The sequence below is a fragment of the Filicampus tigris genome, chromosome 1 (genome assembly GCF_054856515.1).
Source record: "Filicampus tigris isolate MCC_2025a chromosome 1, RoL_Ftig_1.0, whole genome shotgun sequence".
Lineage (NCBI taxonomy): Eukaryota > Metazoa > Chordata > Actinopteri > Syngnathiformes > Syngnathidae > Filicampus > Filicampus tigris.
The window spans coordinates 39104253-39129175 of record NC_141217.1 but is presented as its reverse complement, the minus strand read 5'-3'; the positions used below and the strand labels follow the sequence as shown (position 1 = coordinate 39129175).

Sequence of the window (24923 nt, the reverse complement as noted above, 5' to 3'; positions counted from 1 at the left end):
TTACTGCCGGCGAAAGGGCGACGATTTAATCTGGAATTAGACGGGTCGGCGTGGAATAGCGGTGCCCTGTAGAGCTTTTTTGTGAAAAGGCTTATGACAGATAAGGGGTGGTACAATTAGATAGGGAGCAGGTTGAGCGAGGAGCTAAAACACAAGGCTGCTCCAGTTATTCTCCCTCTGTGGCTCGTTTGACATCCTTCATCACCTTCCGCTCTCCTCTCCTGTGTCCCCCTTTGCAAAAATACTCCAGTCTTTCTTTGACTCCCCGTGGCAGCCGCGTCGCTGTAGTTTAGCGCCGTTGGACACGTTAGCTTCTAAGTGCGGCACGCCACGTGGCTGTCGGTGCGCAGTATCATGGTGGCGGTTAACGGCGCAAGCCCAAGCCTCCTCTATTTGGCTTCTGGTTGTCAGGGTTACACTCCCATTATAATATCCATGGTCACTGCCAGTGTCCATGGGAAAGCTACGCTCGACTGAATGGGGCGAATGTGCAGTAACTGGATTTTTGCTGATTTTAAAGCAGTTCAACTAGATGATTCGTGAATATTTGAGCTGACCTGGAGGCTCTCTGTAACATTCAGAACCCTCGCCACCGACCCTGCCCCCCCCCCCCCCCCCCCCGCCTCCTCGCGTCATGTGACTGCCCCCAACCCTCCGCTTGCTCTCTCATATCAAAGGCCGGAATGCTGGTTGCAGGTCGTGAAGCGCTCTCGGAGAGTCTCTCTCTAATGACCTCTGAGACCAAGATGCCCGGCACTGGCTCCAGTTAATGGAGGAAATGCAATTAAGATCAACACTGGCACCTGAGAGGCTGGAGTGCAATGCCCGCGTGTGTGCGTGTGCATGTGTGTGAGGGAACGCTCAGATGACATATGATTTGATTAGCGTGACTCAGGAAACACCCAGTTATCAGATTACGGATGTGAATGTATAATTTTTTGATTTGATTTGATTATTCGGCAAAGCATTTTAGGGGCGGGCGGGTGGATTGAGGGGGAGCATTTGGGAGAGCGTGACATGTCTGAGCAGTGGTTTCGGAACACTTTCAACGGAGTCTGGAACTACGCAGAGGATTTATAATCATTTGAGTGAAAGGAAATGATCCACAACATAAGCCACGACATGTTTTCCAAAAGTAACAAAAGCATAATCTGATTATGATGATGAGTTTGAGCTAATCTGATGGATTAGATCAGTGATCTCCATTTTTCAGTGACACTCAGTCCCTCTGAATGGAAGCGGCGTGTGCATTGGTTTACGTGTGTGCGCGTGTATGTGTGTGTGTGTGTGTGTGTGTGTGTGTGAGGAGGCAAGTCTGTTTTGCGAGGGTATCTTGAGAAAGAAAAGGTGGGGGAGGTGGACTTTGTTACCAGGCAACGGGGGCAGCATATCGTTGGAGGACTCGGTAGCTGAGTGGTTATTATTGCTGCAGGCACTGGTCTCTTAATGCCCCCCCCCTACAGCCCCCCCCCCCCCCCCCCCCCTTTCCTTCTGCACCACCACCACTACCACCTCTCACTATCCCTCCCCCATTGCTCCGTACATCTCTACAGTTACCGTTGCTAGGCAACTGCCTCCATGCTCTGCCGGCATGCCCGGTAATTGGCCGGTGGCATGGCAGCGTGCCGTTGCCAGATCCAGCCAGCTGCACCGACTCGGCTGCCTCCTCATGTTGCATGCAGCCAGCGTCGACACGCACTCCTCCTCTCCCGGCCCCATTGCTAGGCAACAGAGTCAGGCATCCCGTCTCCCGGGGCTTCATTGACTACAGCCCGTGTGCCTAGACCTGCTGTTCCAAGCCTTTCTGGCCACAGACTATGGTACGGTCGGCACTGTCTGATGACGTCGTTTGTTTTTATTTTATTTTTTTTCGAATACAGCACACAAAAGCATGCAATGCGGGCTTGGTGAAGCGCTCGCTCGGTGTCACCTGTTAGCTTAAAAATGCTGTCGCTCGGTGTGCCTGTTGCTTGGACGGCCAGTTGACGTTTACACCGCTTAGCCAAACGAGGAAACCTGTCCTCGTTCTTTTTCCTTATTTACCGGGCCACTATCACTTACCAAAGCTGTGCATGAAGACATTTGTGACAAATTCACTCAATTAAGACGGTGGATTAATTTCATTCAGCGCACTCCTCTGGCGCAGCAAGTTGCTGTGCCTCCTCCTCAAGTCAAAAAGACATAATTGGCGACTAGTTGAGTCTGAAAGTCGACAAGTCGATGCAAAATGTGGTACAGGGTTCTAAGGATATGCGTTTAAATTGGTTAAATGTTTCTTCATGGGGCCACCGTGGTGCATTAGTTAAGACTGTCACCTCACAGAGAGAAGATTCATGTCTTGGATAATTGTATCTTGCTTGTGTGGCTTCCTTCCACAAACATGAATGTTAAGTTCAAACTATGAATTCTGTCTCATTGGCCTTGTTCAGAGTGATAGTGAATCCACAGGTTTTTTTTTGTTTGTTTTTATCAAATCTGCTGAAGAGCCTCTCCTGTCCACATTGTCATTTGCAAGTGAACACATCAGATCAGAATTGGTCCGTCCTCTGCTGGATTTTAAACCAAGTCCCCGTGTGGTTTGCAATCCATCTTGCCCAGATCCGATTTCATGTAATCGTTGCTGTTCAGACTTCAGGAAGTCAAAACGATACACTTTGGGAATAATAAAAAATTGCGACGCATTCAGTTGCGACCAGTGTGTTAGTCTTGTGATTGGCAGGTGATCACTCTGAGGCGAAGGCAACCTCTGGACATGGATCAGATTCCGCTCCAGCCTCCCTTTGACTCTGAATATTATGTACACTATAGTAGCAGTATATATATGATCGATGCTTGGTTATTCATGTTCATCTTATTCATTGGCAAAAACACAATGATCCAACTGTTGAAAAAGGTGCCGTTGCCATTCGCCGATTAGCAATGTGTAGCAACTAACGTCTGCAAACTTCCATCAGCTTGTAGCCACCTTCCCCTCACGTCTTGCCACCGTTCTTCTTCTGTGTGTTCAGCACCATCGCACACCATCGGGACATCATCAGTGTCTTTGCTATTACCGTTGATGAACCAGGTGTTTTCATCCCTCTCCCCCATGCAGGTGAGAAGCCGTACAAGTGCTCGTGGGAGGGCTGCGAGTGGCGGTTCGCCCGGAGCGACGAGCTGACGAGGCACTACCGCAAACACACCGGCGCCAAACCCTTCAAGTGCAACCATTGCGACAGGTCTGTCAAACCCGCCCCTCAGTCCTCCCCCCTTTTTTTTTTTTTTTTTTTTTTTTTTGATCTCGATATGTTTTGTATGATCACGCTTGAGCTGTGGACGATGCTAAATACAGGTCAGTGTGTTTCTGTCGATAAAACGCTCACGCTGACCCACTTACTTCCCGGAACATTGTGTGATTGCTGCTCCGGTCCCGAGCGTCCTTGAGCACCGTAAACTGACCAGCTAAGCAGTTTGCTCCGCACGATCTTTCAGTGTCTAAATATTTAATTCTTTGGCAGATGGATCGGAGGCCCCGCAGTGAAGCTTAATCCATCCCTGCGTATTCCGATCCAAAACACCATCAGATATCATTGGAGCGCTGACGTAATTTGCTGTCGGCTGCCCACCTTAATTAGTCACCGCGGCCCCTGTTTGATAATGAAACGCAAGCAAAATGTTAATTTGCAGCCCGGCCGGCCAAACCATCGAGCTTTGCGAGGCCATTATTTGCTATAAAAAGATCAGGCTTGACTGTGACACAAAAATCTTTCGCCCCGTTTTAATTACAAGCCTCTGTCTGTGATCCGACCCTTGCTGACACCTCGGGGATTCTCACAGCAATTTTGTCTTCTGGGGAAGAGCTGCGGCGCCGAAAAGGTCATTTTTGTGATCTTGTTGAACGCGCATCCAACAGTATAAATCTGAGGCAGTTGTAAAGCATCTGCAGCATCATAAAGATACTTTTATGAGGCCATATTGACCTATATATCAGTGTCAGCGACTATATTGAAAAGTAAATGTGTTGTTAGGTGCGACTAGTCATCAGAATGATGTGCCGACGCTGGAAATGTGACAGTAAATAAAATGGTCCGTTCTGCATAATAAGTGTCCGCATATAGCAGGCCGGCCGGTACGCCTCTTTTGCGGTACCTGATAGCTTGCTCGTCTTGATGAGCATCTCACGCGGTCATCAGAGCATCTGTCAGACCTCAGCTGGACACACTGTAAATACAGTAAACCCTGCCCGCAGTTCCCCATCTCCCCCTGGCATCTGAGGCCCCCCCGGCCCCCCTCCACCCCGCAGGCACGCTCTCTAATTCGGGCTCATCTCTGTCATGCGTCGCATGGCGCCCAACCCCGGGGGCCCGGCGCAGATCATGCTGAGATGAAGGAAGAGGGGGAGAAAGAGAAGACAAGACGGGGAGGGGGGGGCTTTGGGAGGTGAGTGGGGACAGGGGGTGAGAGACCTGCGGTGTGCCAGCTGGTGTGGTGCCCCCAAGTTGTGACTCATACGTTACCATCTGTCTCGCTGAAGCTACACGGAAAAGATGCTTGAGGGTCTCCTGGGTCTCGCCTTCACCACATGTGTCTGATGGCATAAAACGGTAAATGCGCATCACGCTTGCCGGTGTGATGGTCAGACAGATGACTGGTGGCTCATCGGTCTAACTCCGCCCCTCAGACAAACATTGATTGGTCCTGACAGTCGCCTCTGTCTTGCTGAAGTGAAGCAATCGCAAGTGTCAAAAACCCCCCAAAAAAACAAACGTCTAACTTGAATACCTTTGGGTTTATGTGCTTTTTGTCACCATGATGTTGAATGGTATAAAATGTGGAAAGAAAAAAAAAAGGAGACCTGGAAACCTTTATGGTTAAACATAATCCGTTTTGGGGGGGTTTGAGGAAATAATGATTAATATTGAGCAAGTATTAGCAAGCTAACCGCAAATATTTCAAATCAAAGACGTGTCCATTAAGTCAACAGTCTAATATGTTACGTTACCGTTAAAATTGTGTCAAAATGTCAATAACATGTCAATAACTCACTTTATCCAGTCGTCCGCTGGTTTAGTCAGTAATTCAGTTAAACCACAGAATCATTCAGTGCTTTTCAATAAATATATATTATCTTTTTTTGTTTTAGTTACTTCAGTGACCATTGCGAGCTTGTCTTCCTGAAACGGAAGCGTACCAACAATTCGATACACGTGTGTGTCTTTTCAGCAGTCTTAATCGTCACACTGGTGTCAATGGAAGCCCGCCACAGTTGAAAGTAAAACAACTACAGCGGCAAGCGAACACCGTACCACATGCGTTGTAAATCTGCATATGCCAGTCCACCGCATATATTCTGTTGATCCTCTTCACTGAACACTTCTCGTTGAGGCTGCTCCGTCTTTTTGAATGGGTTTCGCTTTTTTCTTTTTCTTTTTGAATGCAGCAACGCACACAGCAAGAATAGTTGTCAGTTTAGTCATCGTGGGGGAATGCGGAGCTCATAAATTAGCTGCATGTGCGCGCACATGAGCATGCATAATTAAACCTCCAGCCGTATTATTCTGATTTGAGGCCATTGTGTTGTGAAGAAAAACTTTTAAATCACTCTCGTTGCAACCCCTACATTGAGCAGCTATATGTTGGAACCTGCTTCCGACTTGAAGGCAACCTTTTGTCCTATACACTCTGAAAACAGTTGTGTTAAAAAGATGTGTTGTTTTTGGGGTCAAAAAATTTTGGACAAAACAGCCCAATTTTTGGAGTTGTTTTATACAAAAAAAAAAACAACAACACATTTTTGGGATTGTTTTCTGCAAAATAACCCAGAAAGTTGGGTCAAATTGAGCCAAGTAATGGCTGGTCCATGTTTGACCCAAAATGGTGTTATTTTTAACCCAACTGTTTTTAAAGTGTGGTTTTTATAGCTCCGTGTCGCTTCTGCCGTCGCTCACGGCGCGGCAGCTCACATCACGAGGAGCTGAACGTGAAAATGCTGATAATGAATGAGCCACATGAGTACCAATTGCATCACCGCTCACATGGCTCGGTGCTCGCTAGCTAACGGCATCATTGACTAAACAATCTTCGTTTCTCCCCCTCCGCTCTTTGCAGGTGTTTCTCACGGTCGGATCATTTGGCGCTGCACATGAAGAGGCACATCTGAGGAGCGCGCGGCACGTCAGAAGGCAGCGGGCGGGAGTGGAGGCGGTGAGGAAGCAGAGAGGACAACATCACTTGCGGAGCAAAACATGATCGGCAAATCTTTGGATTTGGCACTTGCGGAGCGGAGGCAGACGCGCCAGCCACGCTTTGGCTTGGACGCGGGCAGGCGACACACGGGCGGGTCTCACGTGCGGCTTCACGGGCCTCCCGCGATGCCACTTTGAGTTGGCGGCTCTTGGGCGCGGTCCACTTTTGCCTCATGTTCAAGCGGTATTGGCCCACACGCAGCCACTTTCGCGCTTGGTCGCCGTAGTTGCTCTTCACTCGAAGGCCGTCGGGTCTCGCGAGCTTTCCGTTCGACCTCTCATCCTTCCAAACTGGATCCATTTACAAATCCTTCTGCTTCGATGGCACGTGCTTGAAAGACCGATGCCGACTTTTGAAAATTGGAGTGTGTTTTTGTTTGCCGAGCATGATTGAGGTGATCCGGAAGGCTGCGGGAGTTTTCAAATTGCCAGATCGTCGAAGCTGAAAACTATTGCACAATGGACTCTTTGCAAGCCTTTTGTTGAAAAAAAGAAAAGTCCTGTTTTGTCACAGTGGGAGGAACTTGCGCCCCATGCACAAGTCAAAGCAGCTTGCTGACCGTAATCGCACATCAGACTCGATCACCGTGTATGTCGAGGCTCTATTGTTTCCGAGCAAAGGTCTCCCATTTGTTCGGAATAGACCATTCTGAAGAACTCTTTGGGAATGGGTGCGGCCAAATGAAAAGTGTCCGGCCGGCACGTCGCTCGCCGTGCGGAACTGTTCCAATGTAGTTGTCCAAGTTCCACTGAGAATGCAAACTTCTCCAGTAACTCAGGCCCTACGCGTCTCCTGGGACATTCCACAGATCGATCCCCTGTAGGACGGCGAACGGACTCGTAGGAGGAGGGCCACTGCAGCCAATTGGCTGACGGATCAACGTGAATGTGTCTCTAAATGTATCCGCGCACGTGCAGCTGAAAATGTGAACGGGCGTAGCGGTCACTCCCTTGTCAAGACCACACATTGTTCAACCCGGAAGTCACGGCTGGTGACTTGTGTCACACTTTGTTCCCGTAGTCCGCCACGGGGTCAGGAGAGCAGATTTTTCCACGGGGCGGCCGACGGAGGGCAAAGAAGGGAGAGCTGACCAGATCCGCGCACTCAGCAAAGTTAGCTGCCCTTTCAGCTCCCAGACCGTCGAGCGAATGAGACGCGGGCGTACAAAGACGCGTCGTTGCAGTTCTTCTCGGTGCTCCGAGTCCCGAATCCCAGACGCCACCTCTGCCTTTGATCCAGGCGGCACGGACAAACGGAGGCAATGCCGCCATTCCCGCTGACTCAGCTGGGACCCTTGGCACAATATTTCAGAAAGGGGAGTTTGGGGGAGTCAAATGAGGAACGTAGACGCCCCTCTTAGTTCACTCTTAGGATAGCACGCAAGAATCCGGATCAGCGCCTAGCAAGCAGCGTTCGTTTGGGGTCGGGGCGCAGACGAAATGAATACACGTGGTTTGCACCGTCGATGGCAGCTCTATGTATGTGTTTCAATTCTCCAGCTCCAAAATTGACACGGATGACTGCGTGCAAATGTGCTTGCGGTTGATGTTCTCGTGGGCAACCCCCGGACTGGAGCACAGAAATATCCCAAATATTGTTTGGAACCGACTCAACTAAATCTTCTCAAGTGTACGCTGGAGTTCAAATGTGAATGTTTACTTTTTTATACTTGTTTTATTTTTTGGGTGGTTCACATACGTGTCCTTTTAATGAATGATTGTCAATTATGCTGTGCCTGTGTGTGTGTGTGTGTGTGTGTGTGTGTGTTTATGTTTATTTTTTTGTCTGTATTTGCACTCTACTTTGGAAAACAAAAGAAAAAAAAGTAACATATCTGATGTTTTCTGTCCGCTTGTGCACATCACGCCACGACCACTGCGTCTCTGTACAGTTACTGTTTTACACACAAACTTAACTTGTGCACACACATTCAAGCACGCCCTCGGCGCATGCACGCAGACGCTCTCGTGCGAGTGCACACAAAAGGGTGCGCGCGCGCGCGCACGCACACACTCGCGCACTGGCTCGGTCTGAGGTGCAGGCTAGGCTGCAGCTCTCAGCATCGCTGATCTCCTTCTGAAATTGAAATCAGAGCCTTTTTTTCTACCAGCGTCCCCTTGTAGGCTACCCCTCCCCCTCCCCTCCACGAGAGATCAACCCTTTCAACTCCTCTTCCCCCTCCTCGCCCAACCGTCACCCATCTTCTCCGTTTCCCGTGTTGTTGTCTTTCTCCCTTTCTTTCGACTGTATAAAGTGTTTCAAATTTATCATTTGTATATTATGATGTATGAGTATGATAATGTTCTTTATTATGGAAAAATGAGAAAGATTTATTTTTGTTACCACTTTGTTTCATAATTCATTTTTTTAAATTGGTATTGTAATATCTCTATGCAATGAACTGTTTGTTTGTTTGTTTGTTTGTTTTTTTAATTTAAGAATGTAATTATGTGTAATAAATGGTAGACGCAGTTTGGCATGGAGTAGTCGTGCTTCCTGGCTGGTCTGTTCATTGACATCGCCCGTCACGTCTTCTTCACGTACGGCATTTGGAAAGACGTCTTATCAATCGCAGAATCGTGGCCCTTTCGTGGACAATGAGCACCCAGGGTGCATTCAGGCTCCGTCACTGACGGTTCTTTGCGGCCGCACCCAAAGCGGAACCACACTTGAACCCACTTTGTCCTGATTGCGTGACGATTTCTGGTTCCATCCTGCAACAGGAAGGCTGACAACACCTGCTCGCAGTGAGTTATCACATCTGTGAACAAACTTGCTTTTTGACCATGACCAGCTGATAAAAGGCTAATCGAATAAGTAATGGCTAATTAGGGAGTAATTGCTCCCTGCTAAATGGTCCTATGCAGCGTATTAATTCGCCTCGGGTCTGGCAGAGAGGAGCTCCTTTTTTTTTTTTTTTTGTTTTATTTAATGCTCCCTAATTGAAACTGTCACCCTCATCAAGAAGCTTACTTGTATTGGTTCAATGTAATGTCCTTTTAGCAGTAATTACGTCAAGGCTATCTACCCAACTGTACCTACAAGATCTACTACTGCATGAGAACTAATGGAATCATTTTTCAGTGAGTTTTCCTTAAAGAGGAAGTCGAGCCTAACGTTTTTTTTTTCAAGAATATATTCTATGCCGCCCCACGAGTTGAAACAAGGCATTCTGATTAATATTGTGTTTGTGGAATATGAGTTAAGCGAAATCCACCCGTTTGTAGCCATCCCCGGATGGCGGCCATTTTGTCACGTCTGTGGACTGAAATTGACATCACAGATGCTCAGAGCTCGGATAACGACCAATCGCGGCTCAGTTTCAGAAAACAGGTGAGCTACGATTGGTCGTACCTGAGCAACTGTGATGTCATTTTCAGTCGACAGGATTGACAACACGGCCGCCCCCAGAGATGGCTAAAAACAGGCCGATTAACTCTTATTCCACAAATGCAATATTCATCAGAATGCCCTGTTTCTAGTGGGCCTGCATAGAACATATTCTTGAAAAAAATATGTTTGGGTTGACTTCCCCTTTAAACACGTTGACGGCGAAGCCACGAGCACTAATTCACGCACACTCCTGCTGCTTCGCAGCAGGGCAACAGCACATTTTTAAAAATCCTGCACTCTTACACCCCAGTTCCCCAGCGGAATATTCTGCGAATAATTGAAAAGCTGTCGTGATAAACACGCTGTTAGAGACACACAACTCTCCCCTCTCGGTGGTCCTCTTTCATCCATCTGCTGTACGGCCTCTCCTGTCCAGGGTCACAGCAGAAACGGAGGCATATCCCTGCTAGTTTAGGGCGGACTCAACTGGTCGGCTGCCGATGACAGACAAAAGGTGAAGAGGAATTTGGTTGCAGTGAGTTGAGGATGGTCAATAAGTGTGCATTGTGTGTCACAATGTGTTCAAAATTGTCCGTCGTTCAAATGTGGTACTCGGTTTGCGGCTGGCATAAGTCGACCACAAAACTACTTCGGTAATGACCACTTTAATTAATTAATAACTCTTTTGTTTTTGCTTAAAGAAGTCAACTCCAAATGTTCTATCCAGCCCCACTAGCCTAAACACGGCATTGTGATGGATATTGTGTTTATGGAATATGAGTGAAGTCGTAAAATCCACCCGTTTTTGTCCATCTCAGGGGGGCAGCCATTTTGTCACTTGCTGTCAACTAAAAATAGCATCACAGTTGCTCAGGGCCAGTGTTAATTTCGGTGACTACATTTTTTTTGTCATTTATTTAGTCGCAGTTATTTTTAAAACATCGACTAAAAGTAATCATTAATTTAGTCTAAAATTGCTCTTTATTTAGGGACTAAAATTGGACTAAAACTAAAATACAATCAGATGACTAATTCATGACTAAAACTTGAATTAATTTTAGACAAAAGACTACAACTAAAACTAAATCAGGTCTTGTCAAAATGAACACTGCGCAGGGCTCAGATGACGACCAATCATGGCAAGTGACAAAATGGGATGAGATGAGATGAGATGAACAAAAACGATTTAGCTGCTTAACTTATGTTCCACAAACGCAATATTAATCAGAATGTCGGATTTAGACGGGTGGAGGCACATAGAAGATATTATTGTAAGGAAAATGTTTGTGTTGACTTCCGCTTTGACATATTTTTGCTTTCAATTGATTGAACAGATTGTCCACAAATGTAAAAAGTCGTTTTGGAACATTTTGGACACATTTTTTCATTCCTTTTGTGTATTAACAGGTGGATTGTCAAGAAGAGTCACACAAATTCAAAAGGTTGTCTTCAGATAAATCTTTGCAGTTTTCATCCATGAGAGAATGAAATGAATGAATGACATTGCTTTCGATCACGACAGCAGTCCACTGGCCGGCAAGGCTCAGTGACGTCACATCCGCCTTCTTCACGATGTTGTCGTGGCACTGGCCCTGACCGGAAGAAGATTTCCAATGCGTTAAGCTGAATGTGTATCGATTCGAGAAACCGTTCATTGCGACATGGATACTTTATTGTTTAACACAACATATTCAAATTTACAAAAATCGTAAGTCATTAAGTCCTAGTAAAAACAGATGATTTGTTAGGAAATGGACTCAAACGGACATTTCAAGAGTAAAAAGTACTACAGAACTTTGAATGAGCACTAAATGTCCCACTTAGACACACTTCCCGCCTGAGTTGTCCTATTAAGATTCCTGCAATATTTTTGGAGGAATGCCTGAGAAACCGTCTCATCAACGAGAGGCCATTTACATCAACAAGCAATCGTGAGGTTTTTAGCTCAGGGGGATTGCGGGGAGGGGGGAGGGGGGGGGTCTTTTTGATTTTGTGCAACCAGCAGCCGAGTGCTTGGATAGTTACAATTATAGGGAATGTGCCACCGTGGCCATCTGTAATTAAAGCCTAATCACGCTGGTGCTTGCAGAGAAGCATCCGGATCAAGCTTGTGTCTATTTGCCACTTTGAGCGACGTGGCAGCCCGTGTGAGGTTACATGGGCGTCCCCAATCTCAATGTGGTCTAGGAGAGATTCTTTGATATCATTTGCATCCTTGAATGCAATTTGGATTCTGGCGAGGCACTGGCGTTGGTGTGTAATAGACCTTTTTGGGCGGGTGCGCTGCAGTGGCGGGAAGAATAAATGAATAGTTATTTTGATCGAAACAAGTCGAATCACTTGTCACGCTTGGAAAGGCTTCCAGCCAGTTGTTAGGCAAACAAGACAAATGCTCCAGCTGGAAGTGACGAAAGGCCGTGTGCACATGCACTAATAAGGTCTTGGACTGGGAAAGCGAACCTCCGCTCGCGGTGGCCGACCAAGCGTTCAGCGCTCCGCAGAGCCGTCATGCATTATGCAGTTCTTTGGCTCTCTTGCTGTAAAAATAGACCGACAGACTTTGAGCATTCCCATTCTTCTTTTATGCTTCTGGCTTCCTCTTGGAGCTCGCCGGCCGTTGGCTTCGAGCGCGCTTTGGTTTGTCTTCATGATTGCTTGCGGGCAAGGTCAAATGTGTGCTATGACACTTTATTCCAGTTTGTTCGCTACATTGGAACATTCCGCATTCCGGCTCGCGTCCTTGTGACCAGTGTGCTTTCAAAAGACTCACGCTGCGGTAGAGTCCTTTTTGCGCCACCGTTGCCTTTGCATTTGCATTCCGAGCACGCCAAAGTCGGTGCGCTGCAGCACCGGAAGGCTCCCCGATGGCCATTGATCCGTGTCCGTGCCCGCGGAGGTCCCAGACTCCTCCTTGATTGCCATCCCCCTTGCTAATTAAACAGCCGAGTTTAACGAGCTCACGTTGCTAACAGGTTGAACGGAAAGGTCGGCGCTGTCGCGCTTGTTTGCGGCCGAGCGCTGTCAATAAGGAGCGTGGCAAGAGAAGACAGGTGTACACGCAGGTCACGAAAGAAGTGATGATGGCGGAGGGTCGGAGGTGAGATTGCAACGCTGAAACTCTGAAGTGTGAGGCCAACGCGCTGGCAGTGTGAGAAATTATTTTGGCGATTACCTGCGCTCTTAATTTAGGGCAGCCGTGGCATTTTAATCAAATTGCCAAGCACAAGCGGAAGAAGTAAATGCCAAGCATCACTTGGTTTGGATTCAGAAGTGCTTTTGCTCGGCGTGAATGTCCACCAAACAGACCCCACCGAGCACCCCCTTCCGTGACCTACATACGCTATCGGTCCCGTGCATCGGTTATCTTATGGCGGCAGAATCAGGATTGATTGGTTCAATTAAACTGGCCTTTCATGTAGGCTGTTAAATCCATTTCTATCGTCAAAGCCAAATACCTTCCCCTCTCAGAGTGGGATTACTGGCCTCTCCTTCAGATTTGCACCTCAAATAAAGGGTTAATGGGTCAAAGGGAATGAGGCTGAGTGTTTGGCGACAGAGCCCAATAATGAACTCGCAGGCAAGAACGAATGGGTTGTTCAGATGCAGGCGGGTATTTGTGGGGGGGGGGGGGGGGGGAATTCCACATGGAAGTGTAAAGGAGGGTCTGAAAATGGTTGGCGTTGAATGAGATGTGTTTTAAAGGTATACTGGACGCACTTAAAGCGGAAGTCAACCCGAACACATTTTTTCAAGAATGTGTTCTACGCAGGCCCGCTAGTTGAAACAAGGCATTCTGATGACAGTATTAATGCGTTTGTGGAATATGAGTCCAGCAGCAAAATCCACCCATTTTTGCCAGCTCTTGGGGCGGCCATTTTGTCACTTCTGTCAACTGAAAATGACATCACAACTACTCAGGGCTCAGATAACAACCAATCATGGCTCAATTTCAGAAAACAGGTGAGCCGTGATTGGTCATTACCTGAGCCCTGAGCGGTTGTGATGTCATTTTAAGGCGACAGAAGTGACAAAATGGCCGCCCCCGGCGATGGCAAAAAACGGGTGGATTAACTCCTACTCCACACACGCAGTATCTATCAGAACGCCTTGTTTCATCTTGTGGACCTGCATAGAACATATTCTTGAAAAAAAAGATATGCATCGATTCACAATGCAACTCCCTTCGTATAAATTTGAACACTAATTATTTTGACTTCCATCATCGATGGATTTGATTGCTTTTCAGGAGAATCCTCCGCTGCACTCTTGTCTTGGTCATAGTCAATGGATGCGCCTGTTTTTTTTTTTTTTTTTTTTTTTTTTTTTTCACTTGACGAAGTGCCTTCAGGTGTACACCAGGCTTATTTTCGATCATTAATTTTGTGTTTTTAGTGGCTTGGGTTTGAGTGTGCGGGGACACACACCCTTGCACATTTACATAATCACACACTCGATTTTGAGCCTTGCTGACAGGTTTGATCAACTACAATCGATTGCTCAACACATGACATGGACGCACATACTGCATGCAGGACTTGGGTTGCTGATATCCGAGGAACCCCCTTTCCCGCTACGAACTCAATCCCAAATAATCTAACAATAACATCCAGAAGAAGAACCAATCAATAATCAATCAGTGCTCTGCATCAGGAAAAAGTCAAAGCAAGATTCTGGAAGGATTTATACACGGTAGTTGAAGTGAAGCATTGCAGTCATCCAAATGCACTTCTATTCAAATCATTTCATCTATTTTCATTCGGGCATGCCAATGATAACCTGAAAGTAAATAAGGATGATAACCTTTCCCCAAACGCAGGGAATGATGCATGTTCCAATACTGCTCTCTACTGCTTTTATAATGCAAGTGCAGGGTCAAAAAAAAAAAAAAAAAAAAAAAAAAAAGAAAAAAAAAAAACATTCTGATGGTTTTAAGAATTGGCTGACGTGACGGTATGGAGCAGTAGCGGGCTTGTGGAGACCAATCCAGTGCTACAATCTGCCAGGAAGAACTTATGGCCTTTAGATTGTTTGAGGAAAGCGCTCATGTTGCTGCTTACCTGCAGTATAGAGTGACCCCTCATGAACTGATCAACAAGGTTATGGACTTTATGGGACCGAAGGTATGTTTTCATGATGTGATGAGACTCCAACTATTCTGATTGTTCTATGTAACCAATTCAAGACATCATTTGTATGCTTAAAAATGTTGGGTTTTTGAGGGGTTTTTTTTTTTTTGAAGGTGTAAATTAAAGTCATGTTTTTTGTGACTGTGGTAAATTCCCTTTTAGGTGCAAAACAAGTGGAACCTTGCAGTGGACGTGGGCTGTGGTAACGGAAAGGGAACTGTACTCTTGGCACCGTTCTTCAATCAGGTTGTTGGGACAGACATTAGCACCGCTCAACTGGCACTGGCTCGGGCCAATAGCGTTTGCCAGAATGTCTCATACAGGTGAGATGGAATGACTGAATGGCTGGGTTGAATGAATTCCACTCGAATGTGTTGTTTATAATGTCATGTTTGCCAGAATCCAAAACTGAAGTGAAGGCCCATTTTTTTCTTAATTTAAAGGAGACAACATTTCCAAATTAAAAGCAGTTCCTATGTGTGGTTTTACGTCATCTACACACTTCTCACAAAATATCATACATCAAGAATTCCAGCAGACATTTTGCCTGCAGTCTTTTGACGGGGCTTGTCCTGTCACTTGCAAAATGGGTTGGGAGTAGCAGCATTTTTACACATATAGCTGCAGCCACACCTGTCGCCGCGGGCAAGGCATAGGTGACGGGCCCGCCCCCACTAAGGTGCTTGTGGGCCTTCGAAACCCCGCCCTTCCTGACACCCCGCCCTCCCCGCCACCCCGTTTGAGACATGGGTCTTGAAAATACAAACTTTACCGTAATAGCTATTTCTAGTTGTGTAATAATAATAATAATGAGTTGTTTATCACTAGGGCGGCTCGGCGGTCGACCGGTTAGCACGTCCGCCTCACAGTTCAGAGGTCGTGGGTTCGATCGCGGCCCCGGCCTCCCTGTGTGGAGTTTGCATGTTCTCCCCGTGCCTGCCTGCGTGGCTTTTCTCCGGGTACTCCGGTGTCCTCCCACATTCCAAAAACATGCTTGGTAGCTTAATTGGACACTCTAACTTGCCCCTAAGTGTGATTGTGAGTGTGTGTGTTTGTTTGTCTCTGTGTGCCCTGTGATTGGCTGGCAACCAATTCAGGGTGTCCCCCGCCTACTGCCCGAAGACTGCTGGGATAGGCTCCAGCACGCCCGCGACCCTTCTGAGGAGAAGCGCTATAGATAATGGATGGATGGATGGATGTTTATCACTAAGACATTGCAAATATAAAGAGACAATGGTGTGATTTTTTTTTTCTTATCTGCAACAGCCGCTCACGGCCTTACTGAACAAATGTTTGGAATGCAGGCCTATATGCGAATGTAATCATTTTGATTGACATTGACAGTAAGAATCACGTGTTCTTTATTGAAGACACAGGTTTCTTTTATAATTTGCATTTGGGTCAATTGTAGACACTCGTCGAACCGGTTGGCCCGTTTGAAGTTATATGTCAGTGCATCCTCCATACTGGATGTGGCTATTGTTTTAGTCATACGAACCGCCAAATAATACTCGTAAAACTGAGTTAGAATGACATAACGCAATCAAACGCAATGTTTTGGTACGACTCCAGTGAGTTCTTGCTTGATGATACATCTCCAAGGAGCAAGCGAACGAGGCATCTTCGCAAATGGCTTCATTTTGCCACATCCAATACGGCGTACTCAAAATGGTGTCTAGGCTGTAATGTTGTCCAAATAATACTTGCCAGTGGTTGTTGGTTGACGCCGATCTTTCCGGCTGCCTCCGACATCCAGGCAGAGTCCTGCAGAAGAACTGCCATTTGAGTCCGGCCAGGTGGACCTTGTAACGGCCACTACGGCAGCCCACTGGTTTGAGCGCTCTCGATTCCTGAAGGAGGTTGAGCGGGTACTGAAGCCCAATGGCTGCCTGGCCCTGATGGGCAACATGACGGACAGGGAGCTGGAGTACGGCAATGCCACCAGCGCAGTGAACGACGTCTCTAAAGAGGTGATTTTTCTATTGTCTTTTGACTCTTGCACAGCAAAATGAACTTTTACTAGTCATGGAACAAATATTTTTTTTATTTGGCCCATTGTTGTTTCACGTTTACGTTCTCATTTCTGAGTGCCCCTTCCAATTGTCACTTTCTTGGGTGCTAAACAACAATGAATTTCAAAAAAGCGCAATAGTGCAAAAGTGAGAAATGCATTGAGAAATAATCCGATGAGTATATTTTAAATAACAGAGACGGTAGCACTGCCATTGGCTGGCGACCGGTCCTGCGTGCGCTCTGCCTCTGGCCCAAAGTCAGCCGGGACAGGCTCCACTTTAGCATCAAATGATGGCAAAAACTTTAGAAAATAAATGAAGCCAAAGCGTCCAGCGAAAACGTCACATAGGAAGGCCTGAGCCGAGAATCGAACCTAGAACCTCTCAAGTGTGTGGCAAACGGGTGAACCACTATCCGGCTGTGCTGCTGTCAACATTGATTTTAATGTTTTTTTTTTTTTTTATAAATAAGACTTGGCCAAAATCTCCATGCTCCCCAACAAAATACACAAACAACGAAGAATTCCGATGCACTTCCATCGATTCTACCATTCATTTGGAACACTTTGTTGAAATGACTTTTTTTTTTCCGTTTCGGTCTCATGTAAATGAGCCACAGCTAACTTCCCTGTTACGTCACATTCAGGACGTTTCAGTGTCCTCAATGACAGACTATCGTTCATAAATTGTCAGCTAACTATTTACCGAGTTGTTTAATTTCACACTTGATGGGCAGCCAGTGACTCCAGAAACCCAACTATTGGTATACAAGCAATTGAAAAGACACTTTTCAAAAAAATGCCCCTTTAAAATGGATTTTGGTGCTTGTAAACATAAACTGGATGTAAGAGTTGACACAATACAAGTTACAAAGGCAGAAGTGAAGGTGAATCATGTTGCAGCTGTTTTAACATTCGGTCGTAATCAGATGTAAACCATTGCTAACAATGAGGTGTAAGACTAATCAAGCATCCAACCTGAACCTAAAAGTCAAGTGACCATGCATGTGGTGAAGCCACAACTTGCATGTGAGTCCATTGAACGTCTTGGCCTTCGATGATGTAGACAACGCACCAGTGCCGCTGTATCCCGTTTTTTCGAATCAGCGCGAGACTCAAGCGCATCGACTAGAGGGCCACATTTCAAGGGGATGAAAGGCGCACCTTTGACGGGCCATGATTAAAGTCGTCCGTGACCACCCACAGTGGCGTAGCCCTCCCTCTCACAGGATGCGTCGTCCCCTGCTCGTCTGCGAAATGATTTCCAACATCGGGTCTTACGCCGCACACCACGCAGGATTGACGTCGTCGCTCACCAAAATACAACCTGGAGTGTTATGTTTCTTCTCTTGCAATCCACTTAACTGGAATTATTTTGCTATTTGCTCACATTACAAACCACATGGTCAGTAGATCATTTTTGTGGTTCAGAGCTAGTGAAAGGTTTCCCCTGATGATTTATGACCAGCATTACCAGCATGTTTTTTTTTTTTTGTTCTTTAATTATTGTTTATGATTAGTTTCATGCAGCTCTGCTCCCCTTCACACACCCTTGTCTGGGCTCCTGTCCTTCACAAATCTACTTCAACATGTTTAAAGACTGCCCCTTTCCGGACAAAGTGTGGTAAGTGTCCCATCTTTTTGCCATTCTGCCACTCTATCACAATTTAAAACACTTCCCATGTGCCTTAACGAATGTGTCTTTACGTTTCCTCAACGTACGTCAAGTATCAAGAGTTAGAGCAGTCAAATGTTTCGAGAGGTCTGTTCTGTCCCAGACTTCGGCCATCGCTAAAAACTTTGACTAGCTTAGCTGCCAAGTCATGAGCAAAGTTGGATTTGGTAAATTAGAAAAAAAAAAAAAAATCAGCTTGATCAGACACATTTTCAGTAGGTCACAAAAGATATATTTAGCTGTTTGGGTATGTCACACTATGGCTAGGCAGGTGTTTGTATACAAACAAATAAAAAAGGGGAATTTCCATGATATGGCCCATTTGAATGTTTCTTCCTCTACATTTGTTTTTTTTTTTTTGTACAGGAACGGCTGTCAAAACACTTACAGGACAGTGACCGTAAACCATTTCATTGGTTTGGTAGAGACATTTACTAGCTACCAGAACCTGAAGCACCAGGATGCCGCAAAGGCCAAGCGACTGTCTGATGACATCAGGAACAAGTGAGACATCAACATGCATTTTTAAGCCCATTCACCTCCGTGAGCCTGCCACCGAACATTGAAGTCCATACCGCAACGCCAATTAACGCGTCGGTGCTTGTAAATGATGGAAAGCTGACCGATACTCCTTGTTTCTCTCCTGCAATCAGTGACTGATGCTGTCTTCCATTTCAGGCTGCTCGCTGCCACACAGGCTTCCTCGCCAGACACGGAGCTCACCATGGTGGTCAAGTATTTCTACATGCTGGCACGAAAACCTTGATCCTTCTGTCTGACACAAATACGAATACTGTAAATCAAGGATGTCTACTGTAATGGTATTCCTAAGAGTTAAAAAAAAACAAACTCTTAGCCTGCATGCCTTTGATTAAAACTAAAGCTACACTTAAGGCTAAACTGTTTTATTTCGCATCGTGTTTGGTCTGGTGTACTTAATCCAAACTAATGGATGCTAAAATCATTTCTGTCTTGCTTTGTTGTATGCTTAAATCCCCAACAAGTGTTTATTAAGAACGGCTTTACTACATTGAAAATTTCTTTCTTGAATTTACACAATTTTATTTTATTAGGTGGTTGCACGAAAAAAAAAAAAAAAACTCATCTGGACCCTGGTACATTTTTTCAGTCGATGTATGTATAGTCTACTTAAAAATGTATCTGGATCCAAATGATTTTATTTCATGCAGTGCACCTGATGAAATTGAGTAAATTCAACACACACAATTGAGTAAATTCAACACACAATTTTTTTTCAATGTACAATTATTTTTTTCACAGGTAAAAGAATAGCATTTTCAGTGTTTTGGCTGCTCTATTTTCATTGCTTTTTTTTTTGTCAAATTAATTCGTAACCACTGCACTGCTTTCTACATTTGATGAGCATGAGAATGCAAAAGTTCATAACCTGCAAAATAACGTACACTAGATATTTAGTTAAAGACCTGTGGCCACCAAGGAGGACAGTTTGGCTCAGTTTGGTACAGTACACATTTCCCCCCTTCAATTTCCATTGTCATTGTTGAGTCGTATTCCATTGGTGCAGGGGTGAATGTGAAGTTGAGCTGCTATGAAGTCACACCACTTACAGTATGTAGCTGATTCAACTGTCACTATAATAATAGAAAGGTAAGGATTCAAACTTGCAAACTGTACTGGCGAGCTTAACTGTACCACCTGGTGGAAAAATAAAGGGTCCATATATACCGTAAAGCAATTACGTTTGTCCCTATAGAATGCCCTCTGTGTGTTTACTCCTCCACACCACCAGGGCTGTCACGAGCAGGGTGACCAATATCGGCACTCCAATGAATGGTGCAAGGACATTGGCCGGCGGGTCGCGGATGAGTCGGCCGCTCAGCTGGCAGTTGTGGAAGTAGTTTCGGTGTATCGTCACAAAGAAGCGGTCGACTATCTGATCGGGCCAGAAGCAGTCCATCCTCAGCGCCACCTGGTAGGTGCAGTTAGTCAGCTCCTCATAGATCCTGCATGAAACAGCAGAGAAAATCCAAATAGACTTTTTAAGCAGACTATGCATCTACTTTAAAAATGTATCGATACAGATTACTTTTTTTTTTTTTTTTTCGTGCAACCACTTGACAAAATCAAATTGAGTAAATTCAACCATCATTTTGTTCCGTGCAGGCGGTTTAGAAACGCCGCTGGATAAATGACGGCGTGAACCAGAAACTATATTTCCACTATATTTTGCAATTAAACTGTACTCTCCTGGTGTCTTTGAGAGTGACACCAGAGAAGCATCTGCTCAAAACACTGCTAAATATAGCCGCTGGATGTTTGGGGGCCAAAGAAAACAAAATGCATACCAGAAGTCTCAGTGAGCCATAGAAATAGGTATTTTCCATATTGTCAAAATAGTACCTCACAGAAAAATATTCCACGCTAATATAGGGCTGATAATTGGGTTACAAAAAATATTTGCAAATTCAAAAGATTCTGACGAGAACCTTTAAAGATAGTACTGTACCTTGAGTATAACTTTGTGTACAGTGTGTAAAGAAAAAGGCAGTGCCCTTAATTTGCGCGTTCCTGCGAAGGGTACGAGTGCGTCCCAATTCTGCGAAGTGCGCTGTTGCCACGCCCTTTTGCGCCCTTGCTCCGCACTTCGGCGAAGTCCGCATCCATGGCCCATCAACCAAAGAATATTACCCCAAATTCATTGCAGATCGGACCAAAATAGCGGGAAACCAACAACATTTGGTAGAACTCCTGTACCTGTGCCGAAAAAAATGCCTCTTCCAGTGTTAAGTATCCAATTATTACAAAGTTTATCATATGTCTATGTGCAATTTCAATCGATGGTTTACAGTCACTGAATATTACGTATTTTGTCCTAATTTATCTGCCGTACTTGGCAACCTTCTGCGCGTGCGCTGCAAATCGTGCAGAGCCGCAAATAGTCCAAATAATGGAGCCATAGCTCACATCGACTTAAAGACCAAGCCCGAGTTCTGCTTTACTGACGTTTTAATATAATTTTAAACAGCAACATTGCCAAAACAGCAACCCGCGCCGCCATGCTCGCGACTCAGGGGCATACGTCGATGACGTCACACGAAGTGTCCCAATTCTACAATTTTTGTGCACTTGTAAAAAAAAAAAAATGTCGTGCACTTGTAACCTGCGTCCTCGAACCCTACGTGCAATTCGAGTACGTGTGCAATTCAGCGAAGATCGTAGGGTGCAAGTGTAGGTATTGGGATTGGGCCATAGATGACGTTCAGTTGCCCACATCTGCTGATTACATGCAGAGCAATCATGTCAAACTCATTTTGAAATCAGTAGTCGTGGACTTTTTTTTTTTTTTAAGTATACAGCTGTTGTTTAGTTGATGTTTAAAAGGAGGAAGTGCTTTGGAATTCATGTTAAAAAAATACGTTTTGGTACAGGTTTTCTCTCAAATGAATAGAACAAATCCATTTAGCAAGAAACATGACGTAGACACACTTTATTTTCTTTAATGGGCCACGTAAAATCTGCGCTGTATGGGATACAAAAAAGTCTTTGGAAACCTACTCCTTGTTGGTCATGAACACACTGCAGAGACAACTGAGTGTGTCTAGTGAGGTGAACTCACTGTGAGGTGTCCGGCCAGCTGCACCACAGACGTTTGTCCACTGCCCCCATGTCCGTCTTGAACTTTGCCAAGCAGAAGCTGTCCATGACGCTCTCATAGAGTGCTCTGTCGCAGCCAGACACACATGCTGCAGAGCAGGAGGTAAAATGATCATGAGTCCAACTTGCCGTCTTTGACTTGTGAGCTAAAGAATGCATGTTCACGTCCTGTTTTTTCCTGCTTGACTGTTTCTCGTCTGCCAGTGTCAATGTCACAAAAACATCTCTTTGTCAAACACTGTTTTCACCTAAGATAATTGCATAAAAGGTAGGCCCCGGTCGATGTGCGGGATTCCCGGTGGTAGGGCCTGTTTTAATTGTGAGTAAATATGTTGCTAGCTAAAGCGATTATCATGCAGATGAATCTGTGTCGAAACCAGATTGTGCGCTTGTGGTGTTTGCTAACCCTGCAAGGAAATTTAAATACATCTGGAAAGAGGAGTTACTGAAGTGAAGACACTTTCTGCTGCTACTACAAAAAAAATCAACAACAACACAAACATGACTTTTCCGTTCCTGCTGTTCCAAAAGTATACGCGAAGTCCAAGTTTGCCTTCATGTGGTCACTCAGTAGAGAATTTTGGTGTTCATGCTGACAGACCTGACGAGGACGCAGAATCCCCTCGAGCATTGCGGTGAATGCGTTAAGAATATTTTGCATATACTCTATTTCCATAGGTGGCTGTCTCAGTTCAACTGACATGAAGCACATAGAACTGCCCCTTCTGTCAAGTCAAAGTTTAGCTGCAAGTGCTGCTTGAGCAGGCATCTGAAAGAATATAAAAAGAGCAATGTGCTTTATTTTTTTCCCTGCCCTTAGTTTGAAGAGCTGCAGAAAGTCTTCCAAACATTAAAACGGACAGACATTCAAGTGGTCAAATGTGACATAAGCACGTCTAAAGAATTAAGACAACACTCTTTTCTCGACAAACACTCACCGGTGATGGACATCACAAAACAAGCCGCCTTCAGGGTCAATATGCTCCCCATGATGACTACAGTCTAAGCAAGTCCAGTGTGCACTTCTTTACTGGCATGGGACCAGCTGTGCCATATTTCCTTCCCCTTCTCGCCCTCAACTTCTAAATTGCTGCAGATAAAAAAAAACCACTGATTAACCCGACATCCAGATGATGAGACAGATAAGTAATTAACTGTGTCTCGTGGCCGTGTGATCAACACAACTGGGACGCCAACCAAAGCCCAAAAAAAAAAAAGAAAAAAAAAGAAAAGTGCCTTGACCTTCCACAGTGGGAACCCAGCCCCAATCATAGCAGCCCTGACTGTCATCTGATTCCTTGCCCGGCTGCCTTCCCCCGGAGCTGCTCACAGGGGACACAACAACAAAGTCAGAAACCAAAATTAGTCGAGCGACATGACAGTCATTGCCAACTAAGACGGAAAGTCACTGCCAGTCACTTTCCAATGCAGTGTAATTCACACTCATCCTCAACTGGAATTCCACCTTTTCATGTCCTGTCTGTATACGCCGTAGGCCAAAGAAGGTGTACTGTACAACGCACGGTAGAATGACTGCAGTGGCACTCGGCCAGGACCAAGCAACGTCTGTCGGACTGGAAAGGTGATTGTTATTGTTCCGCTCCCTGGCTGTAATGTTTAAGCTGCCATCTGTGCCAGCTCAGTCTGCTGGATCTGTGGCTCACTGACCTTGGATATTGTTACAAACATAGATTTCTTTGCACTTATACAATGTATTCCATGTTTATTATAAGCTCATACAATCTTTTGTTTTAGTGCAAGGACAAGATGGTGGGCCTTGTTTTTCTCTCTCTTTCTATCATCACATGGCTGCGAAACACGGCAAGATATCTGCAGCTGGTGGGAATAGTTGCATGACCCACACACACACATACGTGCCCGGTTTTGTGTGTACATATGACCTCACTTAAGGAGTCAAAGGCAGTCTCTTCATGTCTACTTAAGGGTTAGCATTTTCCCCTTGACAACAATCTAGCATCCAGCCACAAAATAAAAACAACCATGATGTAATTCTGGTAACTAACTATCCATTTTTTTAATAGCTATTTGCTGGCTGTGAAACTTGACAATTTAAGCATAATAATTAATTTGGCTCATTGTACTTTAACTCAAGTCCTGAAGTTGTAACACTTTGGTCACCAAGCTACTGAGCTAATGCTAATCCCCAAGAATCGCTTTAAATAGCATGTAATGTTTTTAACGTTTGCTTCACAAAAGAATGAACTGTACCCTACCACAGTGGAAATGGTGCATGGATGGACATTTTCCCTAAACTCGCCCGGACTGGTGATTCACAACCAGACCACTCTAAAAACAGTTGGGTTTAAAATAACACAATTTGGGGTAAAAAATGGACCGATCCACAAAAAATTGGTAGTTTTGCATAAAACAACCAAAAAAAGAGCTGTTTTGTACAAGGCAATGCAAGAAAGTAGGTCAAGTTGACCCAATTTGTGCATGGGTCCATTTTTTTTTACCCAAAATTGTGTTATTTTTAACCCATCTGTTTTTAGAATGCACAGTACTGTGACTGCAGATGAATGGCGGACTAAATAAAGGGGTTTCCATCTGTTCTTAATCCGTCTGTTTTCAAATTTTCGCCGTCATTCGTCAACCGTCAGTGAAACGGGCGTCCGTCAGGACCGGTCCGTCACATAGACGGAATGCCTGTTTCTTCCCCTGGTGTCATTCATAGAACGGGATGTGTCATGTTCTTCCTGTAAGTATCTTTTTTTCGGTTTAATGTTACATTTCACACTGAGTAAATCAATGTATGAGTCTTCGTGATTTTAAGCAAAGGTGCGCCGTGAGAGTTCTCTAATAAGGATGCCTTTGCACTTTGAAGGTGCGGAAACTGGTCCAGACGACAGCAGAGCATTGTGGATGTTTTCACTTGATATTACAGCACCCTCTTCTG

General features: G+C 45.3%; 3 protein-coding genes and 1 long non-coding RNA gene across 6 annotated transcripts in view; 3 read left to right on the top strand and 1 right to left on the bottom strand.

Moving 5' to 3' along the window:
• Positions 1 to 8697, top strand: part of LOC147154040 (Krueppel-like factor 7) — a 29170-nt gene extending 20473 nt beyond the window's left edge. The window contains exons 3-4 of the mRNA XM_086039877.1: positions 3095 to 3218; positions 6088 to 8697. Of these exons, the coding sequence (XP_085896003.1) occupies positions 3095 to 3218; positions 6088 to 6139 (176 nt within the window). The 3' untranslated portion in view covers positions 6140 to 8697. The remainder of the gene's footprint in view (positions 1 to 3094; positions 3219 to 6087) is intronic.
• Positions 8698 to 14513: 5816 nt separating this feature from the next.
• Positions 14514 to 19257, top strand: LOC147154039 (putative methyltransferase DDB_G0268948). Its single transcript, XM_086039893.1, has 6 exons — positions 14514 to 14678; positions 14847 to 15007; positions 16441 to 16654; positions 18216 to 18319; positions 18737 to 18874; positions 19049 to 19257. The coding sequence occupies exons 1-6, from the start codon at positions 14571 to 14573 to the stop codon at positions 19134 to 19136; spliced, it is 813 nt and encodes a 270-aa protein (XP_085896019.1). The 5' UTR covers positions 14514 to 14570; the 3' UTR covers positions 19137 to 19257.
• A 252-nt stretch (positions 19258 to 19509) lies between these two features.
• LOC147154038 (receptor activity-modifying protein 1-like) lies at positions 19510 to 23634 on the bottom strand. Of its 3 annotated transcripts, XM_086039923.1 has the most exons (5): positions 23472 to 23634; positions 23249 to 23328; positions 22945 to 23096; positions 21969 to 22095; positions 19510 to 20355 (listed from the first exon to the last, which is right to left on the bottom strand). In XM_086039923.1, the coding sequence occupies exons 3-5, from the start codon at positions 22994 to 22996 to the stop codon at positions 20100 to 20102; spliced, it is 435 nt and encodes a 144-aa protein (XP_085896049.1). In that variant the 5' UTR covers positions 22997 to 23096; positions 23249 to 23328; positions 23472 to 23634; the 3' UTR covers positions 19510 to 20099. The 3 variants fall into 3 exon arrangements, with proteins under 3 accessions (XP_085896049.1, XP_085896040.1, XP_085896033.1); XM_086039914.1 differs by having other exon boundaries at positions 22945 to 23328; XM_086039907.1 differs by having other exon boundaries at positions 22945 to 23634.
• Positions 20034 to 24383, top strand: LOC147154037 (uncharacterized). Its single transcript, XR_015088065.1, has 3 exons — positions 20034 to 20324; positions 23502 to 23588; positions 23762 to 24383. It is a non-coding gene; the product is annotated as an uncharacterized LOC147154037 (long non-coding RNA).
• Positions 24384 to 24923: the final 540 nt, after the last annotated feature.

What these genes read in the sequence shown, in the direction of transcription:
- LOC147154039 (XM_086039893.1), top strand. Translation starts at nt 14,571, where the DNA reads ATGGCCTTTAGATTGTTTGAGGAAAGCGCTCATGTTGCTGCTTACCTG. An exon ending in TGAACGACGTCTCTAAAGAG is followed by an intron (nt 16,655 to 18,215) that starts GTGATTTTTCTA and finishes GTTTATGATTAG; the next exon opens with TTTCATGCAGCTCTGCTCCC. An exon ending in TCTGATGACATCAGGAACAA is followed by an intron (nt 18,875 to 19,048) that starts GTGAGACATCAA and finishes CTTCCATTTCAG; the next exon opens with GCTGCTCGCTGCCACACAGG.
- LOC147154038 (XM_086039907.1), bottom strand. Translation starts at nt 22,996, where the DNA reads ATGGGGAGCATATTGACCCTGAAGGCGGCTTGTTTTGTGATGTCCATC. An exon ending in TTTTGTGATGTCCATCACCG is followed by an intron (nt 22,096 to 22,944) that starts GTGAGTGTTTGT and finishes CCTGCTCTGCAG; the next exon opens with CATGTGTGTCTGGCTGCGAC. An exon ending in AGCTGGCCGGACACCTCACA is followed by an intron (nt 20,356 to 21,968) that starts GTGAGTTCACCT and finishes TGTTTCATGCAG; the next exon opens with GATCTATGAGGAGCTGACTA.